This window comes from Procambarus clarkii, chromosome 15, assembly GCF_040958095.1.
Source record: "Procambarus clarkii isolate CNS0578487 chromosome 15, FALCON_Pclarkii_2.0, whole genome shotgun sequence".
In the NCBI taxonomy this organism is placed as follows: domain Eukaryota; kingdom Metazoa; phylum Arthropoda; class Malacostraca; order Decapoda; family Cambaridae; genus Procambarus; species Procambarus clarkii.
Window position 1 is genome coordinate 5,598,412 of NC_091164.1, and position 24,386 is coordinate 5,622,797.

At 38.7% G+C, this 24,386-nt stretch overlaps 1 protein-coding gene across 8 annotated transcripts in view; it reads left to right on the forward strand.

The window, feature by feature from the left end:
- Positions 1–24,386, forward strand: part of norpA (no receptor potential A) — a 386,572-nt gene that overhangs the window by 310,268 nt on the left and 51,918 nt on the right. For 6 of the 8 annotated variants that reach the window (XR_011228590.1, XR_006773000.2, XR_011228591.1 and 3 more), the window contains exons 3-10: positions 2,802–2,888; positions 3,494–3,553; positions 10,966–11,103; positions 17,030–17,109; positions 21,633–21,768; positions 22,096–22,196; positions 23,176–23,336; positions 23,726–23,936. Coding sequence is in view for 5 of the 8 variants with exons in the window: in XM_045743920.2 (XP_045599876.1) it covers positions 2,802–2,888; positions 3,494–3,553; positions 10,966–11,103; positions 17,030–17,109; positions 21,633–21,768; positions 22,096–22,196; positions 23,176–23,336; positions 23,726–23,936 (974 nt within the window). In the remaining 3 variants the exon portion in view is untranslated. Of the gene's footprint in view, positions 1–2,801; positions 2,889–3,493; positions 3,554–10,965; positions 11,104–17,029; positions 17,110–19,276; positions 19,357–21,632; positions 21,769–22,095; positions 22,197–23,175; positions 23,337–23,725; positions 23,937–24,386 lie in introns of all 8 variants that reach the window. The other 2 variants (XM_045743919.2, XM_069324919.1) reach the window with 2 other exon arrangements.

A 24,386-nucleotide genomic window follows, 5' to 3' on the forward strand; every position in this document is an offset into this window, starting at 1 on the left:
ATGTTTCGCAGTACAGCTTAGAGCTACAGGAAATTATATGGCTCGAGGGGTCGTGGGGTTAATAAATGTCATAATATTTTTAACTCAATTTTTTTAATTATTTATTGGCATTGCTAGTGATATAGATCTGAAACATATCTGCTCGGGGAGCGTATTCCTAAGGGCCCGGGTTCGATTCCCGACCGAGGTAGAAACACATGGACAGAGTTTCTTTCACCCTGATGCCCCTGTTAACCTAGCAATAAATAAGTACCTGCGAGTTACAGCTGCTACGGGCTGCTTCCTGGGGATGTGTGGGTGTGCGCGCGCGCGTTAAAGATATATGTAATAGACATTATAGAGGAAAATACGTTGGTTAGAAAGGCGGGGACTATGAGCTAATTGCTCAGTTTTACAGGCACAAGTGCATAGCATAGCATAGTATTTACAATCGTAAATTGTATTTACGTAATAGCATACATATTTACAATTGTATTTACAATACAAGTGGTAAATACTTCCACTCCCCTATACAGGTGTGTGTACTCGCCTAGATGTTCTTGCAGGGGGTTGAGCTTCGGCTCTTTGGTCCCGCCTCTCAACTGTCAATCAATCGGAGTACAGATTCCTGAGCTTATTAGGGGTGCGTGCGTGCGTGTGTAATTACCTAAGTGTAGTTACAGGATGAGAGCTACGCTCGTGGTGTCCCGTCTTCCCAGCACTCTTTGTCACATAACGCTTTGAAACTACTAACGGTCTTGGCCTCCACCACCTTCTCACCTAACTTGTTCCAACCGTCTACCACTCTGTTTGCGAAAGTGAATGTTCTTATATTTCTTCGGCATCTGTGTTTAGCTGTGTGTGTACTCACCTATTTGTACTCACCTATTTGTGCTTGCGGGGGTTGAGCTTTGGCTCTTTGGTCCCGCCTCTCAACTGTCAATCAACTGGTGTACAGATTCCTGAGCCTACTGGGCTCTATCATATCTACATTTAAAACTGTGTATGGAGTCAGCCTCCACCACATCACTGCCTAATGCATTCCATCCGTTAACTACTCTGACACTGAAAAAGTTCCTTCTAACGTCTCTGTGGCTCATGTGAGTACTCAGTTTCCACCTGTGTCCCCTTGTTCGCGTCCCACCAGTGTTGAATAGTTTATCCTTGTTTACCCGGTCGATTCCTCTGAGGATTTTGTAGGTTGTGATCATGTCTCCCCTTACTCTTCTGTCTTCCAGTGTCGTAAGGTGCATTTCCCGCAGCCTTTCCTCGTAACTCATGCCTCTTAGTTCTGGGACTAGTCTAGTGGCATACCTTTGGACTTTTTCCAGCTTCGTCTTGTGCTTGACAAGGTACGGGCTCCATGCTGGGGCCGCATACTCCAGGATTGGTCTTACATATGTGGTGTACAAGATTCTGAATGATTCCTTACACAGGTTCCTGAACGCTGTTCTGATGTTAGCCAGCCTCGCATATGCCGCAGACGTTATTCTTTTTATGTGGGCTTCAGGAGACAGGTTTGGTGTGATATCAACTCCTAGATCTTTCTCTCTGTTCGTTTCATTAAGTACTTCATCTCCTATTCTGTATCCTGTGTTTGGCCTCCTATTTCCACCACCTAGTTTCATTACTTTGCATTTACTCGGGTTGAACTTCAACAGCCATTTGTTGGACCATTCACTCAGTCTGTCTAGGTCATCTTGTAGCCTCCTACTATCATCCTCAGTTTCAATCCTCCTCATAATTTTTGCATCATCGGCAAACATTGAGAGAAACGATTCTATACCCTCTGGAAGATCATTTACATATATCAGAAACAGTATAGGTCCAAGGACTGACCCCTGCGGTACTCCACTCGTAACGTCTCGCCAATCTGAGACCTCACCCCTCACACTGACTCGTTGTCTCCTGTTACTTAGGTATTCCTGTATCCAACGGAGTACCTTCCCTTTCACTCCAGCCTGCATCTCCAGTTTTTTCACTAGCCTCTTGTGTGGCACTGTGTCAAAGGCTTTCTGACAATCCAAAAATATGCAGTCTGCCCACCCTTCTCTTTCTTGCCTTATTTTTGTTGCCTGGTCGTAGAATTCAAGTAACCCTGTGAGGCAGGACCTGCCATCCCTGAATCCATGTTGATGCTGTGTTACAAAGTTCTTTCGCTCCAGATGTTCCACTAGCTTTCTTCGCACAATCTTCTCCATCAACTTGCATGGTATGCAGGTTAGGGACACTGGTCTGTAATTCAGTGCCTCCTGTCTATCCCCTTTCTTGTATATCGGGACTACGTTAGCTGCTTTCCAAATTTCTGGCAGTTCCCCTGTTGCCAGTGATTTGTTATACACCATGGAGAGCGGGAGGCACAGTTCTTCTGCTCCTTCCTTTAGTATCCAAGGGGAGATTCCATCTGGACCTATAGCCTTTGTCACATCCAATTCTAGTAAACACTTCCTTACTTCCCCGCTGGTAATCTCAAACTCTTCCAGTGGTTCCTGGTTAGCTATTCCCTCTCTTATCTCTGGGATTTCTCCTTGCTCCAAGGTGAAGACCTCCTGGAATTTCTTATTCAGTTCCTCACACACTTCCTTGTCGTTTGTAGTGAATCCTTCTGCCCCTAACCTTAATTTCATAACCTGTTCCTTTACTGTTGTTTTTCTCCTGATGTGGCTATGCAGCAATTGTGTGTGTGTGTGTGTGTGTGTGTGTGTGTGTGTGTGTGTGTGTGTGTGTGTGTGTGTGAGCAAAATTAATTATATGAAAATTTGTAAGGGAAATGTGTGGTATGTGTAGTATTAACACGTGTTTGTATTGTTGGGTTTCCCCAGGACAAGGAAAGCTACGACTACGAGCCAAAGTGTACCTTCAAGGTGGACGAGTATGGGTTCTTCGTGTACTGGAAGAGCGAAGGCCGGGTGAGTACTGGTGGGGCTGGGGCCAGATTCACGAAAGCACTTACGAACGTGTACATCTTTCCTCAATCTTTGACGGCTTTGGTTACATTTATTAAGCAGTTTACAAGCATGAAAACTTCCCATTCAACTGTTGTTATTGTTATAAACAGCCTCCTGGGGCTTCGGAGCTCATTAACTGTTTAATAATTGGAAACAAAGCCGCCAAAGATCGAGAAAAGATGTACACGTTCGTAAGTGCTTGCGTAAGTGTGTTCGTGAATCTGGCCCCTGAGTACACCAGTGAGGATCAGAGGAGTTCTATCAACCATCACAAACTTCCCTTGACATACGCATGTGCAAACAAATTTACTCATCCGAACTTAGCCTGTAGTGAACTAGATAATTTATTTTATCTGAAATACGTAAGGTACTCTTGGTAAAAAAATTGTTTACTCCAATATGATTTAGTGATCTTCAGTGAAGTACTGAACTCTCTTTGCAAGTTATTCTGATTTAAACTATAATAAAAGTTAGACGGACTTTTTTAATCCGAATATAGACTATATCGTCCTCTGTTTTACAAAATAATCTTATCCGGATTTCAAGAACTGCTCTTATATTTTCAGGACGGAAACGTGGCCGAATTGTCTCAGGTATCCGACATCCGAAGAGGTCAGCTTCCTAAGGTCAATATATAAACCTTGCTTTCATATCTATTATTTCATTGTTTTTATAATTTGTTATTTAGCATATTCATAATTGTCTTTATGGCCTAATTTGTCTTTATTGATGTGTGTAAATTATTTTATGCCTTATTTATGTCTATTTTTATGTTTTCCTTTCCAAGACGTGTGTGAGTTGTGTGTGCAGACATAATTTCATTATAATAATAGATTTAGTATTGGCTGTAGTAATACATAGGGATGAATATGTGTGTTCATAAAGTGATGACCACCAATTCTGGTAGTATTCACCGTTCTAACTATGCAGCCTCTGGCTCCATTTATTAACATAAATCAAAAGTACATTAGCATGACCATGTTTGTGCTCAGAAAAAGTATAACTTCTTGCTCATATATATATATATATATATATATATATATATATATATATATATATATATATATATATATATATATATATATATATATATAGTAGCCAGAACTCACTTCTCAGCCTACTATGCAAGGCCCGATTTGCCTAATAAGCCAAGTTTTCATGAATTAATGTTTTTTCGTCTACCTAACCTACCTAACCTAACCTAACCTAGCTTTTTTTGGCTACCTAACCTAACATTACCTATAAAGATAGGTTAGGTTAGGTTAGGTAGGGTTGGTTAGGTTCGATCGTATATCTACGTTAATTTTAAATCCAATAAAAAAAAAATTACCTCATACATAATGAAATGGGTAGCTTTATCATTTCATAAGAAAAAAATTTGAGAAAATATATTAATTCAGGAAAACTTGGCTTATTAGGCAAATCGGGCCTTGCATAGTAGGCTGAGAAGTGAGTTCTGGCTACTAGGTACGACATATATATATATATATATATATATATATATATATATATATATATATATATATATATATATATATATATATATATATATATATATGCGAACAAGCCTGAATGGTCCCCAGGACAATATGCAACTGAAAACTCACACCCCAGAAGTGACTCGAACCCATACTCCCAGGAGCAACGCAACTGGGAGTATGGATTAAGGCGTCTTGTATATATATATATATATATATATATATATATATATATATATATATATATATATATATATATATTAGTATATTTTGGTAGCAGTCTTTCCTGTAGACATATATTATTAAATATGACCGAAAAAGTAAGATTAATAATTCTAACACGAATTTTCTCAATCTTTCGTACATTACGCTTCACTGTTGGAGGTAAATCAAAAATCACTTCTCCAAAATTCATTTTTATTTCTAGTCTGACGCGACACGGGCGCGTTTCGTAAAACTTATTACATTTTCAAAGACTTCACAAATACACAACTGATTAGAACTTACGTATCTCTGCTATTATATCTACATTTGAGTGAGGTGGGAGGGATGACGTGGCATATAGTGATGTGGCATTAACACAAGACAGAACATGAGGGGATATTAATAGGGTATTAAAAGTATCAACACAAGACAGAACAGAAACAATGGGTATTGAATAGAAGTGTTTGTAGAAAGCCTATTGGTCCATATTTCTTGATGCTTCTATATTGGAGCGGAGTCTTGAGGTGGGTAGAATATAGTTGTGCAATAATTGGCTGTTGATTGCTGGTGTTGACTTCTTGATGTGTAGTGCCTCGCAAACGTCAAGCCGCCTGCTATCGCTGTATCTATCGATGATTTCTGTGTTGTTTACTAGGATTTCTCTGGCGATGGTTTGGTTATGGGAAGAGATTATATGTTCCTTAATGGAGCCCTGTTGCTTATGCATCGTTAAACGCCTAGAAAAAGATGTTGTTGTCTTGCCTATATACTGGGTTTTTTGGAGCTTACAGTCCCCAAGTGGGCATTTGAAGGCATAGACGACGTTAGTCTCTTTTAAAGCGTTCTGTTTTGTGTCTGGAGAGTTTCTCATGAGTAGGCTGGCCGTTTTTCTGGTTTTATAGTAAATCGTCAGTTGTATCCTCTGATTTTTGTCTGTAGGGATAACGTTCCTATTAACAATATCTTTCAGGACCCTTTCCTCCGTTTTATGAGCTGTGGAAAAGAAGTTCCTGTAAAATAGTCTAATAGGGGGTATAGGTGTTGTGTTAGTTGTCTCTTCAGAGGTTGCATGGCTTTTCACTTTCCTTCTTATGATGTCTTCGATGAAACCATTGGAGAAGCCGTTATTGACTAGAACCTGCCTTACCCTACAGAGTTCTTCGTCGACTTGCTTCCATTCTGAGCTGTGGCTGAGAGCACGGTCGACGTATGCGTTAACAACACTCCTCTTGTACCTGTCAGGGCAGTCGCTGTTGGCATTTAGGCACATTCCTATGTTTGTTTCCTTAGTGTAGACTGCAGTGTGGAAACCTCCGCCCTTTTCCATGACTGTTACATCTAGAAAAGGCAGCTTCCCATCCTTTTCCGTCTCGTAAGTGAAACGCAGCACGGAACTCTGCTCAAATGCCTCCTTCAGCTCCTGCAGATGTCTGACATCAGGTACCTGTGTAAAAATGTCGTCAACATACCTGCAGTATATGGCCGGTTTCAAGTTCATGTCGACTAAGACTTTTTGCTCGATGGTACCCATGTAGAAGTTTGCAAACAGGACACCTAGGGGAGAACCCATGGCGACCCCATCTACTTGCTTATACATGTGCCCATCCGGGCTCAAGAAGGGTGCCTCTTTAGTACAAGCTTGGAGTAGTTTCCTCAGAATACTTTCTGGCATGTCAAGAGGAGTACAGGCTGGATCACGATACACTCTGTCGGCTATCATTCCGATTGTCTCGTCCACAGGTACGTTGGTAAACAGCGATTCTACGTCCAACGAGCTTCTCCAATGGTTTCATCGAAGACATCATAAGAAGGAAAGTGAAAAGCCATGCAACCTCTGAAGAGACAACTAACACAACACCTATACCCCCTATTAGACTATTTTACAGGAACTTCTTTTCCACAGCTCATAAAACGGAGGAAAGGGTCCTGAAAGATATTGTTAATAGGAACGTTATCCCTACAGACAAAAATCAGAGGATACAACTGACGATTTACTATAAAACCAGAAAAACGGCCAGCCTACTCATGAGAAACTCTCCAGACACAAAACAGAACGCTTTAAAAGAGACTAACGTCGTCTATGCCTTCAAATGCCCACTTGGGGACTGTAAGCTCCAAAAAACCCAGTATATAGGCAAGACAACAACATCTCTTTCTAGGCATTTAACGATGCATAAGCAACAGGGCTCCATTAAGGAACATATAATCTCTTCCCATAACCAAACCATCGCCAGAGAAATCCTAGTAAACAACACAGAAATCATCGATAGATACAGCGATAGCAGGCGGCTTGACGTTTGCGAGGCACTACACATCAAGAAGTCAACACCAGCAATCAACAGCCAATTATTGCACAACTATATTCTACCCACCTCAAGACTCCGCTCCAATATAGAAGCATCAAGAAATATGGACCAATAGGCTTTCTACAAACACTTCTATTCAATACCCATTGTTTCTGTTCTGTCTTGTGTTGATACTTTTAATACCCTATTAATATCCCCTCATGTTCTGTCTTGTGTTAATGCCACATCACTATATGCCACGTCATCCCTCCCACCTCACTCAAATGTAGATATAATAGCAGAGATACGTAAGTTCTAATCAGTTGTGTATTTGTGAAGTCTTTGAAAATGTAATAAGTTTTACGAAACGCGCCCGTGTCGCGTCAGACTAGAAATAAAAATGAATTTTGGAGAAGTGATTTTTGATTTACCTCCAACAGTGAAGCGTAATGTACGAAAGATTGAGAAAATTCGTGTTAGAATTATTAATCTTACTTTTTCGGTCATATTTAATAATATATATATATATATATATATATATATATATATATATATATATATATATATATATATATATATATATATATATATATATAAACAGGAATTTCCTTAAGTACTTTTGTATATTAATACATCTTCAGGAGGAGTATTAATACCTTCAGACTCCTTCTGAAGATGTATTAATATACGAAAGTACTTAAGGAAATTCCCGTTTCAATTTTCCTCCGTGGTCTGACACTGTCACATTTTTAATCACGTTTATTTTCGTGATATACACACATAATTTTTCAGTTAGAACAAATGTCTTCTTTACTACCGACTAGATTATAAAATATAATCTATAAGCTGTGTTCTTCTCGGGACTGTGCCTGGCATTGTTAAAGGCATGCCAGTGAACGACATGGGCGATATAAATTTTGCATTGATTTTAAATATTAATAATACAATATTTGCAACTACAAGTTGCATGGAATTTTGCATCTGCAGTTGCTGGAATTTGTGGTAGCTTCGTGGTTGCTAGTAAGTTGCAAGTGCAGTTGCTAGAATTTGCAACCAAGAGTTGCAGCCTAATGTGTGGATGTGCAGGGGATACATGTTAAGTGCCCTTAATACCTATTCTAAATTCTTAGAATTATTCTAAAGTATTCTATTCTACGTAAAAATAGGGCACACGCACCCGAACATAGTAAGTAGTAGGTAAATAAAGTATACAAGGAATTAGAGAATTCATCCCAAAATTATAAATGGTGCCCTTAATAATAACGAATGATGCATATCGCCTATGCACAAGTATTCCTAAATAATTAACAATACTAATTACCTATAATTACCCCACTTACCTATGACAATCGACTATATTATACAAAAATAATAATCTATAAGCAGTTTTCTTCTGGGGCTTGTATATGGTATTGTTTCTGGGCCGGCAGTGATGCAGAGTATATCTAATAAATACAGAAATGTTACACTATGCATTGTGTATAAACAAACGGTGACTAACTGGCATGACGGAATTGAAGTATTTTAACATAAGATTTACAGAAACGTTAGTAACAAAATGAAGTTATAATAAAGAAAGGGTAACTAAATAAAGTAACATGCCAACGTGAACGTTCCTTAAAACAAATGACAAACTAGTACAGTCAGCTGGGAATAACTGGTTAAACAGAATGAAAATAAAGCAAGCTAAAATATGGTGACAGGAATAAAAGTGAGGAAGCAGCGTAAATCAAATCCATAATTTACTCCGAGCAGGTGTACTAGCCTAGTACACGTACGGGGATAATATACCGAGCAGGTGTACTAGCCTAGTGCAGGTGCGGGGATAATATACCGAGCAGGTGTACTAGCCTAGTGCAGGTGCGGGGATAATATACCGAGCAGGTGTACTAGCCTAGTGCAGGTGCGGGGATAATATACCGAGCAGGTGTACTCGCCTAGTGTACGTGCGGGGATAATATACCGAGCAGGTGTACTAGCCTAGTGCACGTGCGGGGATAATATACCGAGCAGGTGTACTAGCCTAGTGCACGTGCGGGGATAATATACCAAGCAGGTGTACTAGCCTAGTGCACGCGCGGGGATAATATACCGAGCAGGTGTACTAGCCTAGTGCAGGTGCGGGGATAATATACCGAGCATGTGTACTAGCCTAGTGTACGTGCGGGGATAATATACCGAGCAGGTGTACTAGCCTAGTGCACGTGCGGGGATAATATACCGAGCAGGTGTACTAGCCTAGTGCAGGTGCGGGGATAATATACCGAGCAGGTGTACTAGCCTAGTGCACGCGCGGGGATAATATACCGAGCAGGTGTACTAGCCTAGTGCAGGTGCGGGGATAATATACCGAGCATGTGTACTAGCCTAGTGTACGTGCGGGGATAATATACCGAGCAGGTGTACTAGCCTAGTGCACGTGCGGGGATAATATACCGAGCAGGTGTACTAGCCTAGTACAGGTGCGGGGATAATATACCGAGCAGGTGTACTAGCCTAGTGCACGTGCGGGGATAATATACCAAGCAGGTGTACTAGCCTAGTGCAGGTGCGGGGATAATATACCGAGCAGGTGTACTAGCCTAGTGCACGCGCGGGGATAATATACCGAGCAGGCGTACTAGCCGAGTGCACTCGCGGGGATTATATACCGAGCAGGTGTACTAGCCTAGTGCACGTGCGGGGATAATATACCGAGCAGGTGTACTAGCCTAGTGCAGGTGCGGGGATTATATACCGAGCAGGTGTACTAGCCTAGTGCACGTGCGGGGATAATATACCGAGCAGGTGTACTAGCCTAGTGCACGTGCGGGGATAATATACCGAGCAGGTGTACTAGCCTAGTGCAGGTGCGGGGATAATATACCGAGCAGGTGTACTAGCCTAGTGCACGCGCGGGGATAATATACCGAGCAGGTGTACTAGCCTAGTGCACGTGCGGGGATTATATACCGAGCAGGTGTACTAGCCTAGTGCACGTGCGGGGATAATATACCGAGCAGGTGTACTAGCCTAGTGCACGTGCGGGGATTATATACCGAGCAGGTGTACTAGCCTAGTGCAGGTGCGGGGATAATATACCGAGCAGGTGTACTAGCCTAGTGCACGCGCGGGGATTATATACCGAGCAGGTGTACTAGCCTAGTGCACGCGCAGGGATTATATACCGAGCAGGTGTACTAGCCTAGTGCACGTGCGGGGATTATATACCGAGCAGGTGTACTAGCCTAGTGCACGTGCGGGGATTATATACCGAGCAGGTGTACTAGCCTAGTGCACGTGCGGGGATTATATACCGAGCAGGTGTACTAGCCTAGTGCACGTGCGGGGATTATATACCGAGCAGGTGTACTAGCCTAGTGCACGCGCGGGGATAATATAACTGTCCAGGGTCTGTGAAGTGGGAAGGGAACTATTAGGAGAAAGCGCCAAGCCATAACGACTATATAGCACTTGGAAGGTGTTCAGGATGGAGATTTGGGGATGGGACGGGGGGGGAAATAAGTAATTTATCAAAGAAGGCGCCAAGCCGGGAAGGCTATATAACACCAAAGGAATGGTGCCCAACCACTTGGATGGTCGAGGATTGAATGCCGACTTGCATGAAGCGAGACCGTCACATTACCATCCGGCCAAAGTGGTTAGGCGCCCAGGGTCTGAGTGAAATAACACCAGCAATCACTTACATGCACCTCCATTATCTTAAAATATGAGAAAAATATGATCCAGTTTGACCAACTTGCACCTCGTGACAGTACGCGGTTATGATCTTGCTGGTTAAAACTTGAAATTGTATCCGGATCGAGTAATTAAAAAAAAAATTGACAGGTCTGAAATAATTCCATTCAGAATTTATGGGGGGAGGATATTTATCAACCATCCACAGGAAATGGTTGCCCATCCATGCAAAACTCTCCTTCCAGTTCAAGGAAGTTGAGGAAGAAATTTTTTAATTTAGCCTCCAAATTTCCGTCTCCGTGACGTTTAATATTATAAGAATGCTCCCCCGTCCCCGCCTTCGATTTCTCCAATATCTAAATGACTTTCTGATGGATATTATTGATCCGGCAGGACGCCAAGTTGGCTGATAAGTTACTAAATAAATTCGGGCAAGATGTGGAGGACAAGATGCTGGCCATTTGCTCCGGGCTGGACTACGTCAACATTAACTACACCAACATCGTCTGCAAGACTAAAGAGGAGGCTGATGTGAGTCTTAATGTTATTAATGTTATTTTGGTTTGAGTGTGTTAGCTGTTTAATTGTGCTGAAGTTTATCCATAATCCTATTTATTGTATTGTGAATGATGTAATGAATGGACGAGTGATAATTTTAATGCTTTATTATTTAATATTTAGCCTAATTTGACTCTTTTTCCGGCCCGATGTCTCATCAGCTCTCGAGAGATGTGAAACAGGGTAACGAAGAGGATAATTTTCACCTACATGTGTAGTTCTATGTATATTATTTCAATTAATGAGGGTAAAATACGGTGCTAGTTATATCGGCTTACATGGTGCCTTCTTTTGTATAATTACTTACTTATGATAGTAACATGAATGTTTGTGTACTGCTTTCCTCTATAGTTAAATTTGAAGCAGTCAGTCATTCCGTGCTCAAACTGTGTATCATAATCATCCTAAGATTAATAGTTGATAAGAAATTATATAAAGATGTTGCAACTACATTAGAAATAATGTAGCTGCAATTTAAACGTTCCGGGGAGTCCACGAAATACTAATGATATCAGACACTAAATACAGTAATTTGCCCATTAACAAATTTGGAAACAACCTGGGTCTACAGTCAGTCAGGTGTGAACGGTAACATAAGGCCGCCAAAACCACAGCGTCGGCGCTCCTGTGCCAGGTAAGTCCACTACGGGCTCACCATAGCCCGTGCTACTTGGAACTTGTTCCGAGTAGTTGAATCTATAACAACAGCAGCGTCGGGAGCCACACACAAGGTACAGCCAGCAGCAGCAACCATACAGACGAGGCACGAATTGCCATCTTTCCAGACGTGGCACGAATTGCCATCTTTCCAGACGTGGCACGAATTGCCATCTTTCCAGACGTGGCACGAATTGCCATCTTTCCAGACGTGGCACGAATTGCCATCTTTCCAGACGGCACGAATTGCCATCTTTCCAGACGTGGCACGAATTGCCATCTTTCCAGACGTGGCACGAATTGCCATCTTTCCAGACGTGGCACGAATTGCCATCTTTCCAGACGTGGCACGAATTGCCATCTTTCCAGACGAGGCACGAATTGCCATCTTTCCAGACGACACCATCTCCACCATCAGCAGCATCTTACGACACTACTTGTCAGGAGGCCGCCGTACCATTCCAATATCAACCACGTGTAACTAAACTATCTAGCACAAAGCCAACATTTCGGGGGACAAAGTGACGGTGTTATGAACAATTACAGTTCAGTCTCGCTGCCAACACAACCTCTGCAGAATGAGCATATTATGTTGCTAGGTCATCCGACCACTGCGGCATCTTTAATGGGATACTTATGGATGTTTCGATAATATTAGGGATATTTAATTATTTTTGTCTTTCGAACTTCGCCGGAAGTGGATTGTTTTGTAATTACTTAACTTTAATCAACGAAAGTTTATCTAAAATGTTATTAATAAAAAATAATAATTATAAATGGGAGGGATACAATTACTCAAGTTAGGCAAAAAGGTTTAAACTATATTCCCCTATAATCTAAATGTTATTATGTAATAAACCACAATGTAGGCCAGAAAACAGATGCTTTTTCACCCATGGGTGTACCTTTGACAAGCCACAATCTTCCTGTGCACTCAGAGGTCACTAGTGAGGTGGTGGCCCCTTCAGGTAACTTCAGGTATAACTTTTCTATAAAAATTTACATTTTTTAATCGTAATTCTATCGTCGTCAATTTCCAAGGGCAATTTTCAACCACCAGCTCCCAAATTGTGCTAATTAATATTTATTGTGTAATTTTACCAAAATCTCTCTCTTTTTTTTTCCATGTGGTTATAATAATTTTTTTTTAAGTTTTTTTTTTATCCAGAGCGCTCCCTAGAGGTAATCACCCATTCACAGCCTATCACAACCAAAATATAATGGCTAAATATTTTGCTCATTTTTTCCAAATTTCTTTATTATGATTTATTTGACTACAGAAAAAGAGAATATTTTTTAAACTTTGTCATGAGTGGCACATGAGGAGAGGATTGCCATGACAGTGCCCAGCACATGTTAACACAATTACTGTAGTGATAGTACACTTAAAGGAAAATTCTGACAAAATAACAAAAGCATTTTGAAATAATAAATACATAATTCGTATGAAAATGATTACGAGAAAATGACAAAATGTCTAGTTGCCATAGTTTGAGTTTGAGAACTAGAGGGGTAAGGTAAGATAAAATATTTATTAAAGTAACGGTACATTGAAAATTACAGTAGTAACAAACATAATGTCGGATTGATAGATCTAGTACATACAATGCTTGGGGAAACAATACACTATACTACACTACATACAATACACTAGAGGGAGAAAAGTGAATACTAATTGAGATTTGTATCTCTCTCTCTCTCTCTCAAAAAAAAAAAAAATTGTTACATTCTTGTACAGCCACTAGTACGCTAGCATTCCGGGCAGGTCCCTGGAATACGACCCCCCCACGAAGAATCGTTTTTACAACTAAGTACCCACTTTACTGTTGAGTTAAACAGGGGCTATAGTTAAGGATTTGCACCCAGTAAATCCTCCTTGGCCAGGATTCGAACCCATGACAAAGTGCTCGTGGAACGCCAGGTGGTGAGTGTCTTACCACTACACCACGGAGACTAGAGCTCCATGGCGCCCCACCCCCCCAAGAGCACCATGGTGCTCTTGGGGGTGGGGATATTGGGGGTTAAAATACCCTGAAATTTCCATCCCTTTTAAGGATCTGAGTTTGGTGTAGTGGGTTAATGGCGTACCAGCTATGCCAGTTGTTGTGAGGCATCTGTGCTGGCTAGGGTTCGAGTTTCCTGGTGGGTGTGTCTAAAAGTTGTTTAACTTCACTTGTGAGTTTAGGCAAGTTAGTTCATATACAAAATATAATATATATAATATATATAATAATATATATAAATATAATATACACATACACACAGTATATATATTTTCTGTGAGTGGATTCAAGTTCAAGTTCAAGTATGTTTATTGAGATAAGCAATAAATACATCTCAAAGGGATAGAGTAGCTTAGGCAATTTCTACCCCCCTCTACTTCAAGTCCCTCAAGGGGCGCACAAATGCTGTGAGTACAAATAGACAAATTACAATACAAGAATCCCATTTAACATTGCATCCACTGTGAGTGGAGGGAAATGCATGCATAGAATGGGGGACTTCTTTGTTTATAATATTATTTTATAATTATGATAACAATTATAATAACATAATTAATATGTAATAATACAATTATAATAGTTATATTAACATTTATAAATTTGTGATAATATAATACCTTTATAACAATATTGAATAATTATGATAATAATTCATAAAGCCATTATAACAGCAAGTGCAATAATAGCCATACTGTATATGTATATAATTTAATAGATCTATAAGGTTTAAGTTCTTTATTGTTCATTATAAATAATTATTATAAGAATAAACATAGAGTATTAAAAATTTTAATTAACATTTATAAATAGCTTTTATAATAGTAAGTGGTAGTTAATATAATTCCTAAGAACAAATGTAAATTTTTAAATAACATTCAAAGTAACATTTGTAATTGCCATTTATAATTAGAATACATTATAATAGTAATTATAATATTATGTTGAATTGCAACAATAGAAATAATATAATTTATTAAATCTATAATAGATTTAATTTTATAATTACATAACTAATTACATGTGCATTTATATAAAATTACACTAATGCATTTATGAAAGGGAATTGTTAAATTAATCCTGGTATTAAATATCATAAGACTTTGGGGGTTCCTGCAGAACCCCTGGGAGGAGGCTGGGTGTTTGAAGACTAAGGCAGGGGGCAGCTGGACAGAGGCTGATGCCCCTGTGTGAGCGCTTAAGTATGCCCGCACTCTTTGCACGCGCATGCAGATGCAAACGATATTCATGTGTTTCCTTCCCACAGAAACTTCACCTCTTTTGCAAGCAATGTCCATATATAGTACACTTGAGAGGATGTGCAGTAACTCAATATCTAACATATTCAAGGATTTAAGTGGGGGGGGGGGGAGTGCTGTCTGGTGCCAAAGTTTATTGTTCTAATAGCAGATTTGTGTTGGGTAATTAGAGGACAAATGATTTTGGATAGTAGAACCCCAAGCACAGATACCATAATTGAAATAAGGATAGATGAGGGTAATAGTGTTACAAGGGCTGGGCGAGGTGCATAATATCTGATCTTGGAAAGAATGCCAACAGTTTTAGAAAAGGTTTTTGCTATATGTTCAATGTGGCCCTGGAAATTAAGCTTGTTATCAATGAGAACACCAAGGAATTTACCATCCACCTTGTATATTTGGATATTGTTAATTCTTAGATTAATTTGATCTGAGGATTTATTACCAAACAAAATATAGAAAGTTTTGTCAATATTAAGGGTGAGTTTGTTAGCAGTTAGCCAAAGATGGACTTTATTTAGTTCAGTATGCACTGTATCATTCAAAGTAAGAGGGTCAGGATTGGAGAAAATGAAGGTTTTATCAGCAAATAAAATTGGCTCAGTGTTGAGCCAATTTTTGAGCCAATGGATGGTCATTAGTGTACATGAGGAGGAGGAGGAGAGGGCCGAGAATACTGCCCTGTGGAACACCAATGTTGATGGGTAGGATGGGAGAAATGGAATTATTCACAGAAACATACTGGAGTCTGTCACTAAGGTAAGACTGAAGGTATTGGAGGGAGTGACCTCTGACTCCATAATGATGCACTTTAAGGAAGCTAAAAAATGACAGATGAATATCACTGGCAGGAATTGCTTGAAGATGGACCATCTGTGCCCATTTTAATCCTGCTTGGAAAAAGGATGGACTTTCCTGTCATGGTCCTCGGTAATACAGTTGTAGTCATTCTCAACTCGCAATTGGATATCCAGGTGGGACAAAATTGTTGGGTAATGTTTTTCTCACTTAATGCCTCTGTTCACCTAGTAGTTAATAGATACAGTACCTGGTGGTTAGGCAGTTGATGTGTAGTTGAATCCTGGGTAAGGTCAGTAGTTCACCTTTGTGGAGGACCTTGATACATGCCTAAAATATATATACAGTATATATATATACATGCTGCCTGTCCCTGCCAAAACAAATTATAATTATAATGGACTGAGATCCAGGATTCAATTCTTTTCGAACTTGATCCTACCCATCTTTGTATCTGAGCTAGTATGTGGTCTTTACTAGTAGAGGGTTCGAGTTTGACCAGGAATTAAGCTGCTCCAAGGTCTATGCTCCATGAATCAAGTTAGCCTGGGACTCAGGTTATTTAAGTCCTGGAGTTTTGCTATCTCTAAAAACTTTTAATTAGTGTGTGTGACCAATTGTAGCACAATGGTCAGCACATTAGGCTTGCAATTGAATGGTCCTTGGTTTGATTCCTGTACAGGATGAGACACTTGGGCATGTTTCCTTTCATGTAAGGCCTCAGATAAATAGGTACTTATGAGTTGGGCAACTATTGTGAATTGTATTCTGGGAAAGGACAGTCGTTGACCTAGTGCAGTGGTTTCCAAACCCTTTTGGCCTCGTGGCCCTATTTTCTAATACTGTACTTAAAAGACCTGTGACCCCCTGTCACACATTGAAGATAATGTGTTCAATTGCATCCATTAAGGCCGTGTTCCCTGGACTGACCTGGTGGTCAGTCCTAGAAAGTCGGTTCCAACTGGTGGCCTATACTAGGAGGACCTCTATAAGGTTCAACTTTCCTGTCCCCCAGAATAGGAAACATTTAGGAGCTCTGTAAACTTAATGATTGCAAGCTGCATTCTTCATACATAATTTTGGGACTTAAGTCTTTAAATTAAGTGTGCTATGACACCATTAGCAGTACTGTAACTGTATTTGTAGCTATGCTAAATATTAAAAGTTTCATTATCCCCTCCACAGATATGGTTAGAGGGCCTTCGGAAAATATTTCACAACATCAGAGCTAATAACATATGTCCAATGATGTGCTTGAAGAAGCAGTAAGTCTCTTGCACACAATACATATTTAATGTCTGCATGTGTTTAATTTTTAATGCAAAGCATCTTTCACAAGCGGTGAATAATGCATGATCTGCCACATGCTGCTTCTAATGCACCTGGTTGACCCAGTTTGCTACTGACACTTGGGTTGGCTCAGTTTGCTAATGATACTTTGCCACAGCTTATTACTGACACTTGGATTGGCACACCTTACTTCTGACACTTCAATTGGTACAGCTTGTCACATACTTTAATTGCTGTCCTTGGCATCTCATTACTAAACTAACATGCGAGTGTTTCTGACTAACACTTGAATCTATGGTTACTATTTTTATGCGTAACTTATTTCGTTGCATCTGTTTAAGTGTCAGCTGGTTCTTTAACAGCTGTAATATTGCTTGATGTAAATGTCACCACACATGTGCATATGCCATATATATACGTGTACTAGCAAATTCTAAACAGGTCTCAAAGGGAGCCCCCAGTGACTCCTTGAAGCTATTTTGCCGAGATTGATCCATCTAATGCATCATATCAGTCGCAGATGTGCTGTTTGGCCTAGCAGGAACCAGAGCCAGAACCTGGCCTCCTCACAGAGAGCAAGTGGGAATTCGTGACCCCACCTGGAAAGCATCCAGAAAGTCAGTGATGTTTTTTGGATCACTGTAGGTTTCACAGACACGCCAGTTTACAGGACCCCATTCTGGGTAAACCCATGCATGCTTTGGCTGGTTGGGTCACGCTACCACAAAATTGTTTACCGTTTAAGAACTACCACAATAGTTTATAAGACATTGTTTTATGGCGTGTAAGGTACGAGATTGAAAGCCATACAGCTGCCTTGGCTGTCTCGGCCCTCTCTCCCTCATGAAGTGCTGGGACGCCATTCCCACGAAAACGCGTGGGAAAACTTTACACATAGAATCATACACATTTACTAATACATACTCTCAGACACAAATGTAATATAAAACTTAATATCAAATGTAATATCAAACACAAATAAAGCAAACTGGTATTTTAACTAGGGGAAACATTTACATTATTAAAACAAAAGCTAGACTATAAACAAAAGATACCAGTCGTTACATCAAGCTGCCTAGTGCTGCTATCAGTACTTACAAGTTCACGCTAGTTTTGAGTGAATCTGTTGTTTTGTTTGAATAATTTGCAAAGTTGTTAGGCTGTTTCAAGGCTTTGCTTTCTGTAAACAATCCAGCTGTCCGTTAAGCATTACTGACTTTCTAAATGCTTTCCAAGTGGGGGTGGCAAATTGTCACTCGCTCTCTGCACCTCTGTGAGGGAGGGGGCAGACTCCATCATTGGTCCCTAGTAGGCACTCTGAACTCCTGTGACTGATGTGACCCATTAGATGGAGTTATCTCGGCGAGATACCTTCAGGGAGCCATTGAAGCTCTACCAGAAAGAAGTGTTACATTACATTCAATGCTGGTGTAGTTTGTGTGTGTGTGTGTGCATGCATGCATGATTAATGCTTGTGTGGATTCTTCCTTGTTTACTTGTGTGTTAATTTTTATAAATGCAAAATCTCTTGAGAGTTCAGTTTATTTTGAGGGAGTCATATTTTGCTAATGTAAGCTTGGTAAATTAATAAGCACATAGTAGTCCGATGTTAATACATACAGTAATAAATTTTGAAAATTAACAATCTACTGTATTTAAAATGTGTTTATAATTCAATATAGTACTGAACTGGGTTATTTGGTCTATCTTTCTACATGCACTGTATAATCAAAGTACAGTACTGTACTGTGAATGAATACTAATATTCAATTATTGATGTTACAATTAAAATACAGTATGTTATTAATTTAAATTATATGAAGGGCAAAATAAGCTCTCGAAAGGTTTTCTGTACGACTTTCTGAGCTAACGCATTGGGTTGCTCCCTATGTGAGATCTTGAGTGTCCTCTGAACAAGGATAATGACAGTTGGGCAGGAGGCATTCTAGGCAGTGGTACCACAGGGTCATTAAAGGTGCTAGAAGACCATAGGACACAACTGATCTTACCTTACTCAGGGGCATCTTAGGGAGCAACTGAATAGCACAGCTGAAAAGCTGCTTTTCGTATTCACCGAGAACCATATTTTTTCCAAAGGTCATTAGTATATTTACAATATTTTTCTTGGATTCTTTTGCATAGAACTGGCAACAAAGTCTTCGAAAAATTACAAATAACAGCAAAATCAACAATGCATGTCCTCAGACCAACTTGATGAAGCAGTAAGTTACTGCAGAGAAGCAGCGGTGGCAACACATTAAACTTGCTACTGCTGCTGTCGCCCTTATATGCTTTAGTAAAAGAATAGATTATCGTATGGCATTATTATAATGCTTTGGTTAGAGTAATCTGACTGTAGCTGAACATTCCTATTAAATTGTCTGTGGTGGGGTGGCAGCATGCTAGTTCCCACTCCTTCTAAGCAATATCAGCCCAGGTTTGAGCCCTGGGCAGGGAAGGGCACTTGGTCACCAATTGTTATCCATTTGCCCATCAGTAATTAGGAGATTTGGTTGTAAACCACAAAGCAGATAATTTTTAATGGAAAAACTAGTAGGGCAAGCAAGCAATGGGATAGTAAAGCTCAAATCCTGCCGGTAAGATTTAGAAGTCATCTGATCCTGTACCCTTGTGTATATAAAAAAAAAAAGTTTGAAGTAGGTAACATTGTACAGAACTGTGCAATAATTTATTACACAAAAGTATATCAAACTAAAGGATTAACGAAAATATGACAAGGCCTACATCACACTCATCATAGCACAGAAAATTTAAAAAGATTACATTCTAAAAGTTCAGAACATTATGAAAATGGAATTACTTTACCCTAAGATTTATACATATAAATTTTTGATATGATTAAAAAAAATAACTTTGCCAGACATAATAGAATACTTAGAACAAGATAATTTATAAAAATGCAATGGTACTGGGAGACTAGATCAGTGCAGTAATTCCAAACTACAGGGTACCTCCATCACCAACCATTTTTATAGGTCATTATTCATTTATTTAAAATTGCCAAAGCTAGCCCTAAAAGTAAATTTCCTGTATATAGTAGGCCTACTGTATGTAGATTCAAAAAGTGTGATTACTGCTATAACACAACATTGCCCATCCCATACATTATACAGAAAATAATGGAATAGCCATAGAAGACTGCACAAAAAATATTATAAATTTAAATCTTTTGGGTTCCTAAACACATTGGTGTCCTGGGAAGCAAAGTCAATTAGCCAGTAAAATGATGAATTGATTCCCAAGCATTGTAGCCTAGTTTATAAACACCAGTGCTGAATAACCTTTAGGTAATGGTGCTGGGCCACAGACTCAAATTCTGTCATAAGAATATACTGTATTAATAATGTTAATAAACACAAATCACAATAACTTGATATACTATACATCGAAGAGAAAATCGATGAGTGTGCGGCTGGCAATGCCTTGGTCGTAAGTTCATGCCACCTCACAGCCCAAGTGGATTTCCTCAATAATATTTTTAATAATAATAATAATAATAATGATAAGCAACAAAATGTTCTAGTTCTGAGGCTGATTTTGTGCTGCCCCATTTTGGGGAAAAGAGTAGAAAGTTGGGTCCCCAACCGCATCTTCCCAGCCCTTTGTTCCCGAGTACAAGGTTCAGTATGCACTGCATAGTGGTAGTCAATGGAGTCACCATATCCCTACACCTGCAGTAGGTAAATGAATATTATCCGACATTTAGTTAACACACTACTGTAGAAATGTCAAGAACAATACCCAACACTGTTAATGCTGTACTAGACAAATATGCTCATTGATATGATATATTTAGTCAATACTAGATAAATTTGATGAGGAATATTAAACATTTATTATAACTTGGTCAAATATCTTTTATTCATTCTGATTTAGGTATATTCGCCTTCCATTTGCATGATACTGTACATAGATATTTCTAGCAGTATGACAATTTAAAAAACATGCTCCAGCAATATAGTGCTGTAGGCTAGATTGTTTTATTCCTAGGCATTTCCCGGTCAAGTAAATACTCTCAGTACTATAATGTTATGTAATAATGTACATAATAAATATGGTGTAAGAGCATGGATAAAGTTTGTTTTTAAGTACAGTACTTTAAATGTGCTTATCAATTCTATCTCGTATAGCCGCCTTTTGTTAATTATTTGTATACAGTATTTTTTTTTTCTTTAATTTAAAAAAAATGCTAAACTAAATGGTTTGTAATTATTTTTTTTTGTATTTATGTTGTATTTTGAAAATGTATCATTCTGAAGAAACACCATTTTTCATTGTCATATTAATATATCTCTTCCAAATACATTATAACTTGTAATTATAATTTAAGAATTGTATTGCTTATACCAGCTAATACAAGTGGTATAAGCTTTGTATTCCTTAAACTAATTTATAATTTAGGGAATACAAAGCTTATAACAGTTGAGGGTGTAAAGAGTGTACATTAATCCATACTTTCCTAATAATTGTGGAACAGTTGGATGCGTCTTGGAATGACGGTCGATTCTGGTGGCAATATTCCTGTGAAGCATATTGTCAGAACCTTTGCTTCAGGCAAGACAGAGAAAATGGTGTTCTCGTGCTTAGAAGAAATGGGGTTGCCTTCAGGAAAAGTAAGATATATACACAGAGATACATTGTAAGAGCATATATATCAGTGCATCCTCACTCTATCAAACCCCACTAACGAATTCCCAGACAACTGTACAACAAAATTGTACAGTATTTTTATTTTGTAATCATGTAGCATAATTTCTTAGTGTTGCATCATAAAATTAAAAAAAATTGTCACATCAAAAAATGCTTTGCATTTTTAGGCGCCTACCCTTAAGATACAATTATAATTCTTTTATACTGTGCAGTACTGCATTGTGAAAAACATAATTAAAGAAAGCATTGAATTATAACCTGTATATTACTTTGATTCTTTTGAAAAACAGGGTGACAGTATTGAAAAAGAGGCCTTCTCTTATGACAAGTTCTACAAACTCTACCACACTATCTGCCCTAGGACTGACATTGATGAACTCTTTTCAAGCATGTAAGTCTGCATTAGGTTTGTGTAATATCTCGTATGAAAATTATGCAACATTTAATATACTGTATTTACAGAAATGTTTTGGAACACCTACTGTAAATGCCTTGTTGCAACACTGTAATACAGTATATTACTCCTTATGCATGTATGCTACTACTTTTCCTTCTGTCCTCACCCATATTTTTCATATCACACACTATTGCTATACATCTAATGTTATACCATCAATATAGAACTATATTAGCCTTGTACTGCAACTCTTCCAACAACGTAACTTTTCAAACTTCTAATTTCATCTCGATTGGCATTCATTGTTGTCACTATCTTTCCCAGTATAAATTTTACTGACTCAAATTACAATTAAAATACTGTAGTGTTTTCCACAAACGTGAAACTCAAAGTTACCGCAGAGATAGTTCCTTTGAGTCAGAAAGTAAGTGTGGTGTAGTGCTGACACCTGATAGTTAACCAGACCTGTCCATTAAAGGTCACACAAGTGATATGAGAGGAGGGTGTGGGGCTCTGTAACGCTTAGTTTTATGAACAGTCCTCCTGTCTGTCATTCTTGATTGGACTGATTCTTTCTCCAGTACAGTAATTCTCTATCATCTTATTTGACCCTGCAAGGCTGGTTTGAAAAGATTCCTCTGTTGCTGGTACTATATGTATCAGCCCTGCCTGACTGTGTAGTATCCAATCCATAAACACACTGGCTCATATACACTACCTCTGCTCAGAAGGCAAACTCAAAGCTTGAATTTTAGTTTGAGTAGCACAATATTAAATTCATATGGGTGATAATTGATTATACAAGTATTATGTTTCATATATATATATATAAGAAATAATTCCTTTTCACATTTAAACTGTCTACAAACAGACCTAACACTCCTGTATTGACAAGATTCTCTTACTGTTTTCTACATGATTTGTCGCATGCACCACTCTTGATCTTCACTAATCTTTGCCCCTACTCTTTCAGCACTAAGGGGGAACACATCAGTCTAGCACAGCTAGTTAATTTCATGAATGAGAAGCAGCGAGACCCAAGCCTCAATGAAATTTTGTATCCACTCTATGATGAAAAGCGGTGTATGGAGATCATCAGAGCTCATGAACCTCACCCGGAGAATGTCGAAAACAGTACGTGAACTTGCTTGAACTATTATCTGTTGAACTCAAAACACTTAGTGTCTGCACAATAATATACATACTCATAATTACCTAAGTGTAGTTACAGGATGAGAGCTATGCTCAACAAAATGTAGATGGTTTGCTAGCTAAGTAGTCAAATTTTCTCATTTTAAATTTCATGCAAATAAATTTGCTTTTCATAGTATTTATCTTTTTAATTTATATTATTTATTTATTAAGAGAGATTAATTTATTATTTTCCAAGCTCCATGAAATAAACAATAAACTGACATAAGCTTTAATACTTTGAATACTCTTCTAGTTTCCTGTGTTTGCACTGAAAGATAATTTTTCTCCTTTAATAAATTGACTCAAATATATTCTTCATTTTGAAACAGAGAGATTCAGCAAAGATGGCTTGTTGGCATACCTCATGTCTGATGAGAATGCGCCTGTATTTTTGGATCGTCTAGATATTTACCAAGATATGGATCAACCACTTTCACATTACTACATCAACTCCTCCCACAACACCTACCTCTCTGGAAGACAGTTCGGTGGCAAGTCCACAGCGGAGATGTACAGACAGACCCTGCTGGCTGGCTGCAGGTTAGATCACACATAATAATTGTACATGTAATAATAATCATAATAATAATATTTATTAAGAAAAATATAACATGCTGACACATGTTACAGCATTGTTGTTATTTTGTTTATAAGGCTGATAATCATAAACAGTGTTTAATAATTGTCTGAACTAACAAGTTGACTTGCCCAATTAACAGTTAGGCAAGTCTTAAGGTTAATATATGTATACAGTAATTATTTATTGAAGTTGAGAGTTAACACAATACTACTAATACAGAATATGACATACTGTATTGTATACTGTATACAAATAAAAAAAAATTCTAGAAGGAATAATATATATAATATGTAAAAAAAATAATGAAATATAGGGAGTACCACTTCTGGTTGCATTTGTAGGGACCCTCAACCTCGAAGAAGACTACATGCAGCATCCAACGGAGCCCTGTGGTGCACCCGTGTACACGC